The 18,037-nt window shown below is 52.3% G+C and overlaps 2 protein-coding genes across 5 annotated transcripts in view; one reads left to right on the top strand and one right to left on the bottom strand.

Annotated features, from left to right (window-relative positions):
* Positions 1–2,469: 2,469 nt before the first annotated feature.
* SFXN2 (sideroflexin 2) lies at positions 2,470–9,744 on the bottom strand. 3 transcript variants are annotated; one of them, XM_041415566.1, is made up of 12 exons: positions 9,683–9,744; positions 8,389–8,561; positions 7,914–8,084; positions 6,928–7,026; positions 6,696–6,771; positions 6,533–6,618; positions 5,630–5,690; positions 5,492–5,558; positions 4,890–4,939; positions 4,542–4,591; positions 4,252–4,299; positions 2,470–3,862 (listed from the first exon to the last, which is right to left on the bottom strand). In XM_041415566.1, the coding sequence occupies exons 2-12, from the start codon at positions 8,547–8,549 to the stop codon at positions 3,763–3,765; spliced, it is 969 nt and encodes a 322-aa protein (XP_041271500.1). In that variant the 5' UTR covers positions 8,550–8,561; positions 9,683–9,744; the 3' UTR covers positions 2,470–3,762. The 3 variants fall into 3 exon arrangements, with proteins under 3 accessions (XP_041271500.1, XP_041271501.1, XP_041271499.1); XM_041415567.1 differs by lacking the exon at positions 9,683–9,744 and adding an exon at positions 9,643–9,677; XM_041415565.1 differs by lacking the exon at positions 9,683–9,744 and adding an exon at positions 9,576–9,622.
* Positions 9,745–9,804: 60 nt separating this feature from the next.
* ARL3 (ADP ribosylation factor like GTPase 3) overlaps positions 9,805–18,037 on the top strand; it is a 30,432-nt gene continuing 22,199 nt past the window's right edge. For both annotated transcript variants that reach the window (XM_041415568.1, XM_041415569.1), the window contains exon 1: positions 9,805–9,891. In XM_041415568.1, the coding sequence (XP_041271502.1) occupies positions 9,889–9,891 (3 nt within the window). In that variant the 5' untranslated portion in view covers positions 9,805–9,888. The remainder of the gene's footprint in view (positions 9,892–18,037) is intronic.

Below are 18,037 nucleotides of genomic sequence, written 5' to 3'. Positions count from 1 at the left end.
GACACCCTCCATGCCGGATTGGCATGATGATGCTCATCATCAGATGCTCAGATAACACGTTAAGAAAGGCCCGAAAAAATAATTGATTTAGCAACTTATCTCCTGCCCTGGCTTTTTTCTGTCCAGATCAGCTCACCCGCCTGCTGCTGGCATGGGCCAGCAGGCGTTCACCCATCACACCTTCACCGTGCTCGCTCCTCTTCCCCTGGCAGCCAGATCCCGGCCTCCAGCGGCCTGGCCAAGCCCTCCCACTGGGACTGCCAGTGCTTGAGGGAGCCCAGCAGCCTCCCCAGCCCTGCTCAGGCTCTGCTGCAGACCAACGGGACATCTTTGGTGTGGTTACCATTTGAAGAGAGGTTGTAAACATGCTGGAACACTGACATTTCCGCCACACACAGTTATTGAAGGAGCTTTGTTCCTGTTCCCAGCTAGCCCTGAAATTAGAGGCACAGCAGGGAGAAGGCATGGAGTTCACAGGAGCACAGGACAAGCCCAGATCAGGTGTGACTCATTGTTGGAGAGCAATTAGCACTTGCTGCTCTTCCCAAGCAGGGATTCTTCTGGCTCTGACTCTTTGCAATGAGGTTTCCTTCCTGTTCAAATGGGAAATGGAGGCCAGGCTGGCCACAGCTTGGCAGCAACTCCTCTGCTCCCCAGTGAGGCCAGGCAGGCTGCGGACTTACTGTGGTTTTGGGGAGGGCTGGCAGGCACTGGCTGCAGTGACAATGTCCACAGTGATGTGAGCTGTTGAGATGACTTGAATCCTCGGGGGGAGATTCCAGCTACAACCTAGAAACCTAGAAACCCTGCTGAGCTGAACTGTCAGCTGGCATAAATCCATGTTGATCTGAAGAGGGAATCCACTGCTATAAGCTCAGGGAGGCTGGAGGGAAGCTCTGTCTTGAGCATGGCTTGCCAATTCTATAAGCCCAGAGCAAACCTCTTACTCTGTCCATAAGCAATAAACTGCACCACGTCCCGCTCCCCAGGGCAGGGGAAGAGCTGATGCGAGATGGCAATAGCACTTCAGGGGGTCTCTGTGCTCCACTGCCCCTCTAGTATGGCTGAGGGCAGGAAAAAAGAGTGGCCAAACAGCTGAGGCTTTGCTGCCATGGTCCCAAGTCTGGCTTTGTGTGGCTGCTGTCCTAGAATCACTGCCCACGGAGCTCTCTGCCCTGCCAGGACCCCTCCAGACTGCCAAGGCAGGAGGGGTGAACAGCAAGCACAGGAAAAAGGCAGTTTTTGGGTGCTACAGCACATCATTTTACAAACATCACCATGCTCCCAAGCATGCCAGAGGCACCTTGGACCCAAAAGACTGCTACAGGTACTTTTCTGAAAATCCTCACAGCTGTTTTAGGTGTAGGACAAGAGCAGTGTGAGCTAAGGAGCTTAAAAAAAGCAGAGGGCAGTCTCCCTGTAGCTCCTCTCCACTCCCAACAGGAGTGACATGTGCTTATCTATTTCATGTGCTTATCTATTACTTTAATTGTGCTTTAACAAGAGATCTAATAATGCCCATGGAACTGATATACAAGTTTGAACATGTTTTCCTACTTTCTGCTCTGCTGTTAATTATTTCAGAGCTCTTCTACAGCTTTCTAGCAGTAGCTACATGTGGTTGGAGACGTTATCCTTTGCCTGTTGCAGCTTTGGCAGAAGCACACCTGCTGTGCATACAGCTTGGCACTTCAAGAAGCATCTTTTGGGTTTGGCTGCTCTCTCTGAAGGAGCAGAATGGGTAATGTGTCTCTACTCAGGCACGTGGCTGATGTGGGAATGCTGCTGCCCTAGAGATCTGACACGTATACCTGACTGGAGGGAGGAGCACGGATCATCCACTGGGCCATGGGACTCTCGGAGCAGCCACATCATATGGCTTTGTTAGAAACACACTTGTCCCACCAAGGGATGTTCATCAGCAAACAGAGAGCTTGGATGCAGCTGATTGAAAGCAGGGGCTTTAGTGCAGGACTTGGGCTCCTTTCTCCCCCAAACTAGGCTGCAGCACACTCAAGTTGCTCTCCTTTGGTGTGGGAGCAGCCTCATGGCAGACCCAAGATAGCATCTTGAAACTCTGCCTGGCCATGAAGATAAACAGCACCCATAGGTGTAGGAAGGGTCACCCAGTGTCATCCTCCCAGGCCTCGGAAGAGGATGACTGTCACTGTGAGCACAGCACAATCACCTTTGTCACTTACCATTGGACTTTGCAGCCCCAAGGACCTCTTGGGAAAGGCTGCCATTGAATGCCCAAGGGTTCAGAGCTCATGCCATCCCCTACACTCCTCCTCCTCCTTCTCCTGGCCCTTTTGCTCACCCTCACCCTGATGCTTGGTCGGTCACAAAGCCCACACTTTTCCCTTCCAAGGCAAGCATGAGATCCACGTACCAGCCCAGCCCAGAGAACCAGAAACAGAGATCAGCCAGAAGCACAACCCACAGCTGGTTTTTAAAAAGCTCCGCATTTATTTTTCAACCTTCCTCTGCTGTTTGCAGTGCATCAGCACTGAGTGAATTCAGAGCCTGAGTGAATGCCTTGACAGCTCTGCGACAAGAAAGACAGAATCTACTGGAGAGTGTTCAGTGGAGGGTCACAAAGATGATGAGGGATTTGGAGCATCTCTTATGAGGAGAGACTGTGAGAGCCAGGTCTGTTCAGTCTGGAAAAAGAGAAGACTGAGAGGGATCTCATCAATGCATATAAATGTCTCAAAGGCAGGTGCCAAGGGCATGGTGCCAGGCTCTGTTCAGTGGTGCCCAGCAACAGGACAAGAAATGGCCATAAACCACAAGAAGTTCCACCTCAACATGAGGAAGACATTCTTTACACTGAGGATGGCAAAGCACTGGCACAAGCTGCCCAGGCAGGTTGTGGAGTCTCCCTCTCTGGAAATACTCAAAACTCACCTGGATACATTCCTGTGTAACCTGCTCCACTGTCCCTGCCTCAGCAGGGGGGCTGGACTAGATTACCTCCAGAGGTTTTTCCAACCCTAACAATTGTGTGATTTCTGTGTCTTCTTCCCCATGTCAAAGGGGGCACAGAGACAATTGTCCCCTAAAGCTGCAGTTTCATGGTTTCATTGTGGGGATGAGAGATGTAGGACAAGGGTGACAGTGCTCCGAGGAATGAAAAAATAGAGCTAAAAACAATTAGCTATTTCTTTCCTGGCTTGTGGCAAACACAGAGTGAATAGAACCTGAACCTGAGAGCAAGGAATGCATAGTCCAAGCATTGGTCTCTGGACTTTGGTATGGTCACTCTCATGGTGCAGAGAGAACAGGTCCCTTCACACCTGCCAAGACATGATCCATCTCTTGGGAAGAAGCTACTGTGGTAGTTTAAGGCAGGAATGTGCTTTGGTTGCTGGTACAGTGGCAGGATATCTGCTTCTGGAGGTAGAACTGTGCTCTGAGCCCCAAGGGAGAGAGCCTCATGCCTCTTGGGGCCAAACCCAGTGAGGCCCAGACAGGCTGGGCCAAAGGAAGGCACAGGAAGCGCAGGCATCCCTCAGGGCAAGAGGGACATGGAAAGGCTGAGACATGGCCAGCAGCAGATGGGCATGGGTCAGGACAAGCCAAAGTGCTGCAAGCTGGACACACAGAGTCAGATCCTGATTCTACAGTGGAAGAAGGCTGCAGAGAAGGTGCTGGGGTGGGGAGCTGGGCTGGACTGTGCCTCTGACCCTGCTCAGGGAATGTGGGAATGGTGGTGGCAGAAGGCCAGAGGGGTGTGATGGCTCCTGAGGTAGTCTCCATTCACAGTCCTTTGTTAAAATAGACATATGGCACTTTGTCCCCGTGCTTGGCCATGATACTGTCACGCAGCTCCACCTCAAGGTCAGCCAGTGCAAGGGAGCTGTGGAAAGGGAGATACAGACTGAGAGCCATGATCCTCCTCCCTAACCACTAGTCAAACCACCCTCCCTTTCCATTGCCATTTGAGGCCTCTGCAGTCCCTGGGATCTTGCAGGCTCATGGCAAGACCCACCACCCCTCCCTCCCAGTGCTGGAAGGCAGAGAGCTGCCCACGGAGCTGGGTGTCCTGTTGCTCCCAGCACAGAGCTCACAGAGCAGGGGAGGCACATTTTTCCTGCTGCCCTGGGTAGCAGTGTGTACAGGCAGGCACTGCCTTAGTTTGAAGGGTGGGTGCCTATCATGCTTCTCCTGGGATGGGCAGAGAGGAACTAGGGAAGGAGGAAGGCTCCCGAGATCCCATGCAGGAGGGATAAGCAGTGGAAGAGGTACCATCGCTGGGGGAAGAGGGCACAGGCTGCTGGCACCATGAACAGGAGGCTGTGGGACAGAGAAGAGCAGAGCATTAGTCTTGGGCATCCCAGCCTGTTTGCCCTCCAGCCACAGGGATTTCAGCAGCCCAAGAAGTGCTGCTCACACCCCATGACTCCCAATAACTGGGGAAAGCCCAAGCAGAAAGGTAAGCAGTTTTCCAATCTCTTCTGGGAAAGAAGTAATTTTTCAAGCATCTCTTGGAGCCATACTCCAGGCACTCACAGGTGATTGAACAGTGAGATACTTACAAGCCCCCGCAGAGCAGCACCTGCAGAGGCCCATGGAGAACCCGGATCCGCTGCAAGAGAAGAGCCAGGATTGAGTCCCTGGTATCACCACAAGGCCTACTCACAGGATAGACAGACTTCTCCCCTAAACAGTGCTGAATGCCCAACACCTCTGATGTGCACCAAACCCTGCCACTCTCCCACAGCCTCCCCAATGTCACTTGAGAGGCCATTGGTGTATCAATGACTGAAGTAGGGAACAAAGCAAGCCAGGCTCTGCAAATCCCCATTTGATCCCCAGCATATCAGCAGCAGGGAAGCTGGGCTGGAGCACTACAGAGCCCACTGGCAGGAGAAACATGCACTCACCTGCATGAAGGTGAATTTCTCCAGCCGCTCCATGATGATGGGCAGAATAACTAGGCACAGAAAGCAAAGGTCAGCCCAGATCCCAGAACAGCTATCCTGCTAGCCAGCCTGCAGGGCTGTCCCAGCAGGACCATCCACCAGGAGGCCATGGAAGCAGCTAGTTATGCTGGGGGCTACTGGGTGTTTGCTGACAGCAAGGACCTGACACAAGACCCCCACACATCCGTAACTCAGGCAGCATGGTCTGTGCTCCTCATGCTCCTGTCCTTCCTTCTGGGCTTGCAGCATGTCAAGGGTCGCAGGAGCAGAGGGGGTGCCAGGGTGCAGGGTGAGAGGCTAGGGCCAGAGAGCATGAGATGCATCCTTGTGAGGCCAAACTGCCATAGGAGCATTCCCTGTTCCCTGGGCTGTGGTTTGGCATGGAGGGGGCTGGGGACTTGGGGATGTCTGATGGGAATGGCTGGATGAGGAGAGCAAATGCCATCTGGGATGCAGGGCCACCCTCCCTCTTTTTCATGAGGGAAAGTGAAGCAGGGGAGGGCACGGTGGTGGGTCCTGGAGAGTCGCCAGTTCAGCTGCACGCCGTCCTGCCCCGCACTCACTCATGCCCGGTGCTGCCATGGTGATCCTGGAGACCACAACCTGTGCGATGCCCTTCACTGCTGCCCTCTGCAAGCAAAATCAGCAGGTGAGCCCTGGCAGCGCCGTGCCCCAACCCGTACCCCCATCGCCAGACTCACCCTGGAGCGGCCGAGCTCGTTGTTGTTCTCATCTGTCACAGTGATCCCATTGATGATCTCCCTGAAGGGGACAGGCAGCCGTGAGTGGAGGATAGGATGGCCAGGAAAGCATAAAGACACAGCAGCGGGATGAGGGGTGCCAGGGGAGTCCTCTATACACAGCAGCCCCGAATGCCCCCAGGGCACGGGGCTCCAGCACCCCGGGGCACACGGTCCCCAGCCCAGCCGATGCTGCCATCTTCAGGGCAGCTGCGAGCAGGGCCTGGCCGTGCTAGGGACAGACACTGCCTGGATACACAGCTGAGCCAGGGCACAGGATGTGGCCGTGCTAGGGACAGACACTGCCTGGATACACAGCTGAGCCAGGGCACAGGATGTGGCCGTGCTAGGGACAGACACTGCCTGGATACACAGCTGAGCCAGGGCACAGGATGTGGCCGTGCTAGGGACAGACACTGCCTGGATACACAGCTGAGCCAGGGCACAGTCCCTCACATGGTACCCGAGCTCCTTGTGCAGTGACTTGTGGGGAACCCCAAGCAGCAGACACAGGTCACCACAAGGACCACAACTGGGGAGAGCATCAAGATATCATGGACTGGTGTTCTCTCACGACATACAGGAGATCTTTGGGTGTCAGGGATCTTCCAGCACAGATTCCAGAGCAGCTATCATCAGCCGAAAATCCCCCTCCTGCTCTAGGTGGAGGCTGAGCCATCCCACCCAGCACCCTCCACCACAGACTCAGCACTGCAAATGCACAGACCCCAGTTCACCTCTCTCCAGCTCCCAGGAGGGGAGTCCAAGGCAGGGAGGCCAGGCAGCCCAGGAGCCTGGCTGCCAGCAGCTTGCCTTTGGAGTGAGCTGGGTCCCTCAAGCACCCCAGCCACATGTGACACTTACTGTTGCCGCATCATGGGGATATTGACACAGTTGGCAGCAGCCACAGCTGCAAAGGGGACCCAACGGGCCAGCAAGGGGGGAGCTCGCTGCAGGAAACAGGTTGGCATCAGCACGGGAGAGCAGGATGTGCCCAGCTGCCCCACCTGGCCCTAGCCTGGCATACCTTGGTGTAGAGGTTGAGTCCCACTGCGGTGGCCAGGGCCGCACTGGTAGCCGTGACATAAGCCACCCCGATTTGCCTGGACAGAGATTTCAAAGAAGGAAGACAACAGAATCACCAACTCCGACTCAGCCCTGTTCCTTCTGTGCCCAAGGCATGGATGGCGTAGAGGGTCTTTACAGGGCATCCAGGGGTGCATCAAATGCACACACTCCATCCTGTGGGGCCCACTCACCTCAGAGAGATGGGGGAGGCAGCGTTGCGGTTGGTGTAGTTGACAAAGGCATTGAAGGACTGGTTCACCCACTGCCAGAAAACCACAGCAGGCACTGTCCTGTGGAGGGAAGGGATGGGAGAGCACCCGAGGGCTGTCTGGGACACCTGGCCTGTGCCTGTGGCCAGGCTTGGCAGGGAGGCAGCAAAGATGCCTGCAATCCACTCATCATGGCGTCTCCAAAGGGAAACTGAGGAACTGTGGCAAAGTGGCAAGCCAGTGGCAGAGCTGGGAAATGATCCCAGGAGTTCTGGTTGCCCTGGGGAGCATAGGAAGGCGGGGGGGCAGTCCTGCAAGGCACTTGGGCAGGGGTGGGAGACAGCTCTTAGCAGGGTGGCAGCCATCCTCTGCTGGGCTGAGATAAGCCTTTGTCAAAACGGGGACAGCAAGGAGGGGACACGGAGACAGAAGCAGCTCTGGGGAATGAGGGTGTATGGTCTTCTACTGGTGTCTCAGGGACACTGATGTGGGGCAGGAAGGGACACAGGGAGCACGCTTTGGAATGCAGGGGGTGGAGAAGGGAAATGCAGGGAGCTGTCAGCAGGGGCTGGGGATGCTGAAGCAGCCTGGCCTAGGGGCACATTTGGTCCTCAGTTCCAAAGACTGCTATGGGCCACTGACCAAGAGCAGCAGCCAAGCAGGATTTGGTTGCATTAATCATTACAGGAGCTATGGGAAGAGCTCAGCTGATCTCAGAGTCAGGTGAGACCATTCCCAGCCATGCCAGGGGGATTTGTGATGCTTCTACCACAGGCTGGGTGCTGGGGACACCCAGAGACACTGGGCTTGACCACGGGACACAGGCAAGCACAGCAGCCATGGGCATGCCCTGGGCAGCACCCAGCCCCAGAGGAGGCAGGCTGGCCGTGCTCTGGCCATCAGGGACCTCGAGAGGGGCTGGGGGCTGTCAGGGCTGTGTCCCCAGCCTGGTGTACCCAGGAGCTCACCGATAGAACTGGAGCATGAAGCCGGTGATGGCCATGCCCCCAGGCACCTGGAATGACATTCTCCCAATGAGGTTCATCTTCTCACCGCTGTCAGGGTGGAAGGCTGAGTCGTACAGCTTCTTGGCATAGAGCAGCTGCTCCTGGCTGCTTCCTGGTGGCACCAGCCCGGCCCTGCAAACCCAAAGCCCATCAGGGGAAGCTGCACAGACCCGCCAGCACCCAGCACTACCGAAGCAGAGAGCTCCGGGCACCACATGAAAGGCAGAGGAAACAGCTCCTGAGAAGGATGCATGTCACAGCTTGAGGCTCCTGGGAGAAGCCTGGGAAACCCCCCCAAAACTACCTCCAACAGACATTACATCACAGCATACCTGCTTGAGAATGACTGCCTCCATCCCCTGCAACACTGCACAGTGGTTGGGACGGCCATGAACACAGGGATGGCACTTCCCCCGTCTGTATCCCTGCCTCTCACCTGCAGCCCTCCACCAGGGCCTTGGCCTGGTCCAGCTCCTCCTCCGGCACCAGCACTGTCCGAGGGTCGGTGATGTTGAGGAAGTGCTTCAGGCGCCCCACAAAGGTGCTCTGGTCCCAGCGTGGGGAGTCGATGTTGAAGCTAAGGGAAACTGTGGCCATCTTGGCGTAGGTCTGGGCAGGGGAAAAGGCTGCTCAGTAGGATTCTGCCTTGCTTGCTCATTGAGTGCACGCCTGCCACGGCCACAGGAGCAGTCAGCTGGGTGAGAGCCATGGCAGGTTTATATTTAACAGGACAACTGGACTTTCAGCAGCCCTGAGCCCAGGAGGCCCCTGCACTCCTGCTGTCAGCAGAACGCTGCAGCCAGGCCACTCCTTCACACATCACCCTGCTTGCCTGGGGTTGCCCCACTTGTTGTGCACCCCACACCCCCTCCTCGGCATGGGATGGTGCTGCACAGCACTGTAGGGCCCAGCTCAACCCTCCACAAGGCTGCCCTGCAGATGCTCCTACAGGAACACTACTCTGCAGCCCTGAGTGTGCAGAGCACAGCATCCCCACACTGTGCTGTGCCCTTCACGGCACCGTCCTGCACATCCCTCCAACGCTGCTCTGCCCTGCCATGGCATTGCCCTGCATGCTCCCCCGGCTGCTGCAGCACATGCCCACGGTTGCACAGCACAGAATCACAGAATTAATTAGGTGGGAAAATGCTTCTGAGATCATCTGAGCCCAACCTATGACCAAACATCACCATGTCAACTACAGCATGGCACCAAGTGCTGTGTTCAGTCTTTCCTTAAACGCCTCCAGGGATGGTGACTCCACCATCTCCCTCGGCAGTCCTTTCCCATATCTAATCATGCTTCTGTATAGAAACACTTACTAATGTCCAACCTGAACCTCCCCCGGCACAGCTTCAGGCTATATCCTCTCATCCTATCGCTGGTTTCCTGGGAGAAGGGGCCCACTCCCACCTAGCTACAACCTCATTTCAAAGGTAGTTGTAGACAGCAATAAGGTCTCCCTGAGCCTTTTCTCCAGGTTAAACGCTCCTAGCTCGCTCAGCCACTCCTCATAAGACTAGAGCTCCAGACCCTTCACCAATTTTCTTGCCCTTCTCTGTAAGGCACAGCACAGCTCGGCACACCCCGGGCTCGGCCCGGCATGGCACAGCCCCGGCACACCTCCAGCGCAGCGCGGCTCGGCTCGGCTCGGCTCGGCTCGGCTCGGCCGCGTCCGCACGTGCCCCACCTGCGCTCCCAGGCCCCTCTCCCGCCCACGAGCCGCTCACCGCCCCCGCGCTCCGACGCGTGGCCGCCCCCAGCCAATCACAGAGCCCCGAGCGGCCGCGCCCACCTCCCCCCGGCAGGGCCGCCCGAGTACGCATGCGCCATTTTGTGGGCGGTCCCATCGCTGGTCCCTCCCCCGGCGCGGGCACGTCGGCGCGCGGGGTGGGTGTGACGCAGTTGCCCATGGTAACCGCGGGCCGCGCCGAGGATGGTGAGCGGGGCGGGGGCGAGCGGGGCCGGGCCGGGCCGGGCCGGGGCCGGCGGCGCGGGTGAGGGCCGGACCAGCGCGGCCGGGGCGCCTGGGGCCGCGGATGATCCCCCCGCGGAGCGTGGCGTGATGGGGGCCGGAGGGTCTTTCGGGCCCGGCCGGGCTCGTGGCGGCACGGGCAGGCCTTGGGCCATGAGCGGGGGTGCCAAGGCGGTGGAACCGGGGGGACCGAGCCAGGCTCTGCTTGGTGCTGTCGGGCAGTAGGATAAAAGGCAACGGGCAGAAAGTGATGCACAGGAAATTCCACCTGAATACAAAAAAGAACTTTGGCGCGCGGGTGACCACACACTGGAACAGATTGCGCAGAGTTAGTGGAGTCTCCCTCAGTGGAGACATTCCAGAGCCACCTGGACACGATCCTGTGCCATGTGCTCAAGGATGACCGTGCCTGAGCGGGAGCTTGGAGCAGATGACCGACTGTGGTCCCTTGCAGCCTGAGCCATCCTGTGACACCCACCCAGGGAGTGCGGCTGGCCTGGGCTCTGAGTGCCCGCCTGGGGTGCACCCATGCCTGCCTGGGTGCTGGGGCTCTGCAGGTTCAGGCACCCATACAAAGGGATGAGAACAGGGCAAGTGTGGGGCCTCCAGCCGTGGAACTTCCTGGCTGGGGTTGGGGCCCTGGCAGCATGCAGATGTTATGGGGGACACGAAAAAGGGGGTTGAGTCCCAAAAAAGGCAACAGAACTGGTGAAGGGCCTGGAGCACAAGTCCTGTGAGGAGTGGCTGAAGGAGCTGGGATTGTGTAGTCTGAAGAGGAGGAAACTCAGGGCTGACCTTATCACTCTCTAGCTACCTGAAAGGAGGTTGTAGACAGGTGAGGATCGGCCTCTTCTCCCAGGCAGAAGTGACCCAAGTGACAGGACAGGAGGAAATAGCCTCGAGCCATGCTAGGGGAGGCTTAGACTGGACATTAGGAAGAATTTCTTCACAGAAAGGGTGATTGGACATTGTAAAGGACTGGCCAGGGAGGTGGTTTAATCACCAACCCTAGAGGTGTTTAGGGAAAGATTGGAAAGATTGGAAAGATTATACATGGCACTTGGTGCCATGCTCTAGTTGACATATAAGTGTTCAGTCATAGGTTGGACTTGGTGATCTCAGAGGTCTTTTCCAATCTAATTGATTTTATGATTCTGTGAATCAGGTCTAGACAGAGGCTGGGAGGCTGAAGGATGCTGTGGGGGGCTCTTTGTTGGGATGGAATCAGCATGCCTGGAGTTGATTCAGTCGAGGTGTGGAAGGTGTGGTGGAGGGCTGGGTGCTTGGGAGGGCTGGGGACCAGGATGGCAGTGGCCTGAGGAGGGAAGGAGCAATGGAAGAGCCTGGCAAGGATGGAAGGCAGTGCTCAGAGATTGTCTGTGAAGAGTCTGGGAGCATCTGTGACTCTAAAGCTGGACAACCCAGCCAAGGTGGGAGGAGGCCACCCTGGGACTTGGATCCTATCTGTAGAAATTGAGGGGGCTAGAAGAGAACTTGCTGAGGTGGAAGGGTTGGTTTTTGATACAGAGCCTGAGAAAGGGTTGTGTATCAATCATGGCAGAGAGAGACTGAAGGGGTTAGGTGTTCAGAAATGTTCAGGACACAGTGCTCCATGGCTGAAATAAAACTGCCAGTTGGGTGGGATGGACAGTCCAGTGAGTCAGTGGGAAAATCCAGTCAGTGTTTGGCTGACTAGGATAGTTTGCTGGGATGTTGTGTGCTCTGGGGTTTTCTGCCATGGGCTGGCAAGATGAGAGACAGTCTGGGTTCAAAAGAAGAAATAAAAATAAACAGTGGGAATGACTGGAAGTGGAGTTTTGTTGTTGATGAGGGAAAGAAAGATCCCAAGGAGAAAATAAGTGTTGGAAGAGAGAAATAAATTGTTTGAGAGGTAGTAGCATGGATTGAAGGCAAAAACTGGGTGTCTTGAGTGGAGGGCAGTGCTGGGAGACAGGTGGGGTAGTGAGGGTGTAGTGTAGTCTAAATTGAGGTTGGAGGAAAATTAGATAATGGACCAGGGTCATCCAGGTGTTGGAAACAATTTGGGTTAAATGCCAAAGTAGTTGGGGTGGGACAAGTGGGATGCTGGCAAAGTGCAGGGAGGACTAGAAGGAGGGGTTGGAACTATGGGTGAGGGTGGTGAAAAAGAGCTGCCGTGCATATGCAGCCACTCATGAGGATGCTGCATGAAGAGAGAGCACAAGCAGAAGGGAATAGCAATGGGGAAGGAGCTTTCCCAAGGGTAAAGCCTTATTTTGTCCAGGAGCCCTGTGGACATAAGTTGGATTTATGCAAGTAGAGGGACTCATGCATGGGAAGAGTTGTAAGCAAGAGCACCAAAGGCAGCTTCTCACCTTCACTGGGTTAATTCTGGCCGCATCCCTACCTGCTGGGTCACAGAGAAGAAGACTGAGATGAAGCCTGTGGGATCTGCTCTGTTTCAGATGAGTTGGTGATGGAGAATGTCACACCAGGCACCAAAGCCATCACAGGATGGACATCTGCTGTAGAGATGAGGGCAGCTGCCTGCAGCAGTGCAGTGCTTTGTGGGACACGTTTGGCTTGCAGCTGCCAGATCTGCTCTTCTGCCTTATGGTGTCCTGATAAGCTGGTGTAGTCTGGGATCTGGCTGCTCTTATCCAGGCGCTTTGTGTGCAGAGAGGGTGACTGGGTGTTCGCCAGGGTTCGTGTTATTTGATACAACATTTTACTGCCTCTTTGTCTCTTTTACACTTCTTGGAGTTGTTTTTTTGAATTATAGTCTCTCAGGCAGGGTGGGTGGCACTTTGGGGTGCCTGGTGGGCTGGGTGGACAGGACAGAGGACTGGAGAGCAATGCACTATCTCTCTAGATTCTCAACTTTCACTAAAACAGAATAATCATTTGTGGTAGAAACTCTGAAACAGCAGGAAATACATCCAAAGCAGCTATGGCAGCCTGGGGGTATGGGTCAGCAGTCAGAAATCATCCAGACAGCTTGATGTAACAATTTACTGCTTGTCATCTGAACCATGGTAGCTGCCTGTGAGCACGTTCCTGCCATGTCCTGATGGCACTGGGAAGCGCTTAAACTCCCCTCAACGACCGCTTGCTCCAACTGCAGTGAGAAGAGGGTTAATGCCGAGCTTTAAATTATTTCAGTGTTCATCCAAGTGAGTAAGTACGGAGGAGCAGTGTCTTCTTCTGCAGAGCATACTAGGATTTCTCACAGCTGTGGGGCAGGGGTGGTGGAAGGTCATAGTTGGAGCACGGAGGGAAGGATGAGCCATAAAACTGCAAAGCATGAGAGATGTGTAGTGCTGAAAGTCTTTGGCACCGCTAAGCAGCATCTGCAGTGGGCGCACGGCAAGGGCGAAGGGAGGCTGCGACATGAAAGGATATGCTGCTTTCCAAAGTTTGGGAAATGCTGTGTAAAGCAGAGCTTGTGGCTTCCTCGTCACAATAATGCTTCCTATTGTCACTGTAATAACAATCTTTACCAAGAGACATGGTATGTTATTCATGGATGCTGGGGCCAGAGGGTGGTCAGTGTTTTTCTAAAACCATTGATTGAAGATGACATCATTGTGTCAAAACCAGATTTATCAACGTGTGGCCCTGTTTTATAGTTGAGGAAACTGAGTCACAGAGTGCCTAGCTGACATAAGGCACATCTGGTGAAGAGGATAAAATAACAGCATAGCTAAATGCATAGTCAGTCATCTTTCTCCTGGTCTTGAGCTCATGTTTCTAGGAAAACCAGCATACATGTCTTGCCTGCTCTAGGCGTACCTCATACTTAGAAATTCTTTATTTTGTCCCTTGCTCCTTGGCAGTAAGGCTCTATTTAAAATGGCCCCACTAAAAATGCTTTCAAGTATTATAAGTGTCTCACTACTTTAGTTTTCAGTACAGTTCAATGTCATGTTTTTTGGTTTGTTTTAGTGATTGCTGTGAGATTGATATGAGAAATCACCTGCAGATAGGAGAGTATACCAGTCACTTGCCAAGACTTTGAAGTTCTGAAACCAGACAGAGACTGCTGACATTGTCCAGTGCTGGGCATTGGCTCTTCTCTGCACAGGGCAAAATACTTCTTTCAAACCTGCTGAAACCAGAACATTTTGATTTTAATTATGAAAAGAGGATTCATGCTGGTATTGGTTTGTGTATCAAACCGGAAAGTGCTGTGTGACCTCTTTGACAGAAAATTACATTAGTAGGTTTGAGCTGGAAAAACTCTGTAGGTGACTTGACTCCATTAAATTTTGGATTTCAATGCAGGAGAGAAAGTCTGCATTGAATGACACCATATGGTGGAGACATGCAGTAAGCAAATGATTTTTTGGGAGTTTTGCCAGAGTAAGAAGTATTGAATAAACTGTGCTCAATAGATTAATTTACTTCGGTTGTATTTTGAAAAAGACTGGATGATTTTATGACCATTAGTGACATTTGCAGTTCTGCAGCCGAAGATAAAGGTAATCAGACGTCATTCTTCAGGGCACCAGCTAATCAGTGCAGTTGTCAGGAAGGACTCCCCTCCTCCAGCTCTGTGTGTGCAGGATTGCACCCTCGATGACAAATGTAGCCTCATATATCCACTGTGAAAGGCAAGATATTTGGCTCAGCTAAGCCCCTCGTCCTTCCCTGTGTCAGCTCCTCCCGTGTGACTTTCTGAAATCGTCACGTGTACCCTCTATCTTTAACTTACGCTTTGAAAATGGTGAACTGCTACCATATTGCTTAATAGAAAGTAAATAAATTGGTGCCCAGAGCTGTGCTAGGTGCTGTGCCAGCAGAGCACCAAGGTGCTCCCATGCCATGGAAATACAGTCTGTCTGGGGTGAGAGATAACCAACTGATATGAATAAGTAGAATCCAAGACAGGTTTGAACTTGACCCATTTGCTGCCTAAACCTCATCAAAGATTGTAGGTGTGGCAGAGAAGGAATTAGCAGAAGAATCATGGGATGGTTTTATGGATATTTTGTGAAGTTTCTCCCACGGTTGTAGGAAAGTCTGAGAATAGAGCTCAGCAGTGCTGGGGAGCTGTGGGGAGACAGGAATTGTCATCTCAGTGGCAAATGTACTTGGCTGAGATGAATCTTGAGGATAAAGTGACTTGTGGTTGCAGTAGTGGGGAAGAGGGCATCTCTGCAGGAGTGTAGAGATGGGGAAGATGTTGTCGTAATGGCAGGCTGAGCTGCTGAGCTTTGTGCTCTATTACATCTTGGTGAAGTGAATTGATTCTACCCAAATGTCCACATCTAGTAGATAAGCAATTGGTGGTGACTGAGGGTGGCTTTATTTTAAATTCATTATCTAAGCTTTGTGGCTAATAAAGTTAAACAGAATACATTTACTTCTCTTTCCTAATAAGAATCAACTGTGCTCTGCAGCAGCTTGCGGGCCACGCTTTTTATCCATGATCCGTGCATCCAGCCCTCAGTACAAGGGAGAATTGTTCTTTCCATTATGGCTTTATATTGCCAATCTGATACAATATTTAAACAGATTATCTCAATGCTCTGTTTGTCCCAAACCAATTTTTGCTTTGGCCTGTAAAGTGAATCTTCCTTTCAGTGGCTTCTGTGGTACAGGATGTAGTTACATGCATCAACTAGTTGAAGAGACCCATACACAGCATGAATAAACCCACAAAACCCTTAGCTAGGACTATAAATGTCACTGTATTTTTATATATGTAGGATTTTTTTTTTTTTGAGAGAGAGAATAGGATTACTGCATGCAGCTATAATTGAAAGTCCTTTGATAATTTGGTGGGTATTTTAAACCTAGCAATGATATACTTTCATAAAACCACACATCTCTGTTTTCTGAAGGATGCTAATAAGATGGTTAGCTTTGCTTTCATGCTCAATGTGTTCATGAGTGCTCTTACCCATTTAGTTGCATCTTCGAATTTAATGTCCCACTCTGATTTCATAGTAATTGTCAGGAGTCTCTTTTTCTTTATTGTATGTCCCCGCTCACTGTCTGGAAAATACAGTCTCCTCATTGCTGACCCCATCAGTCTGTCTCCTCACGGTGCTTGTAAAGAAAACCCTCTCCACCAAGGACAAAGATGTTTTTAAACAAGCCAATCTGATATAAGACATAGTTTGCTTAACCCAGAGGTGACCAAGAAGCGGATGCTGGCTGACTGTGCCCAGCCTTGAGCTGCTCTGTCTGGCTGCCCTTCTCCAAAGGCTGCACACGCTGCCATGCTGTGCTGTTCATTATCTGAGCAGCATCTGCAGTTCCCTGCTCTGTTACAGATGCCGCAGTCTGCTTAGTTTTGTGCAGCCGACACGCTGCCCTTACACTCCTGTGAGGCGTCTCTGTGGCTCCTCAGCCAGCTCACATCTACCCTGGCCTGCTCAAGACTTGTCCTGCTTCTCACCCTGGACACTCCAGTGAGCAAGTGCCACTGGCCTGGCTGCTATGCAGGCATCCTGGGAATCCTCTCTTCTCACTACTGGCTAAGTCCCAGCATGAGACATTTCTTACCTGCCCTGCTTCAAAAATCTGCTCTTCCTCCTCTGTTGTTTCGGTGCATCCTCTTTGCACCAGATCTTGCCATTTCATGGCTTTTTACCTGACAACTCCCATCAATAACAAAGCACTGCTTTTCTGACTCTCCTCAGCCCGTTGGTTTCAGCATTGTGTTTGCCAGCAGAGGAGTGCTTGTCCTTCAGTGTGTGTGCAACAGGGGCTGCTTGTCCCACATCGTAGTGGCATGCAGCAGGGAACTCTGCTGAGATATTTTTTCCAGTCTACTAAGCTGTCAGGAAATGCCTTCTGTCTTTCTAGCCAGTGTGCTCACAAGATCAATTAAAAAAAATTTAAAAGAAAAAAAATGAGAAATGCATCTGCACAGGCTTTCTTTAGTTTTAAATCTTTGCTAACTACAGGGAGAATGCTAGATTCATATTTTAAATACTATTTACAAAATAGTAACAGTCACAGAACCAATACTATTATTTGGCTCTTGATTTAAGTTGTATATACAGACCATGTAACCTATGCTGGCAGCTACTGAAATAAAGTCCACTTCTCTATGTTGGCTTGCTTGTCTTCCAGCCTTTTAAATCAGCTTACTTTATACCTTAGAGAATACTTTTATTTCTATATATATCTTCTCTTCTATTGGCTACCCCCGATAATCCTGTGATCAGCCATGCAGCAGTGTCACTTGAGTAGAATATGGAACGATGCTGATCGTTTTCTCATAGGCTGTCATACTAGCCCAGAAATAGCATCCATCTACAATGGGAGAAGCTCTATTAACATTTACAACTGTTCCTCTTCCCGACCCTCGAGAATTGCTCCGTGGTAGATAAGCAATACTTTGTAATACATTTCTTTGCGCTCAGTATTTTGGAGTTGAATTCTGAAATATAAAGGCACCTAATCCTGATCTGCTCTGGGATACACTGCTCTGCTCTTAGCAAGTGGAGCTGTGAATAGGATTAGCATTTCAACAGCTTCTTTTTTTAACTGTGAGCAATAAACTAAAATAATAGGGCCTGATTCAGAGCTCTCCAAAGTCGGCAGTAGTGCTTTGGCTGGTGTACATTGGCTTTGGGTCAGGCCCATAAGAATGGGAAATTCAGTGTTTCCCTAGAAAGGAAGGAGAATGTGTGAATTTTAGAGTTCCTGCTCCTGTGGAGTCTGTCCACACTGAGCTGAAATCCACAAATTTACAAGCCAACAAACACAACTGTATATTTGATGGCAGGTGAAAAGAAAATGTGTTGCTAGTCATGCAGTTAAAACTTGTGCTTCTTAATGATGTCAAGGGCACTTAGGACATGCATATAAACAAGTAACCACTAGAGGTGTTTTTGCTGCTGTTCCTTTTCTCTTTCCTCAGACGTGTGGAAGTGCAGACCATCATCAGGGCAGAACATGGGTTGGGCACTGTGGCCAGGGAGATGAGCTGTTGGGCTGGCAGGGCTTGCAGTGACTGGCTGCACTGAACACAGCCGTTTGAATTCATTAGCCATGGGCCCATGGGTGAGAGCCAGCTGTGAGCATCTGGCCCTCAGGGTCCTGCACATGGTGTTACAGGCCTGTACGCTTCAACTAAAAGCTGGGGATTTACTGTGCCTGTGCCAGTGCCTGT

This window comes from Onychostruthus taczanowskii, unplaced genomic scaffold, assembly GCF_017590055.1.
Source record: "Onychostruthus taczanowskii isolate IOZ18803 unplaced genomic scaffold, ASM1759005v1 scaffold5, whole genome shotgun sequence".
NCBI classification, from domain to species: domain Eukaryota; kingdom Metazoa; phylum Chordata; class Aves; order Passeriformes; family Passeridae; genus Onychostruthus; species Onychostruthus taczanowskii.
Note: the sequence above shows the minus strand (reverse complement) of the source record. Positions and strands in the feature narration are given on the sequence as shown.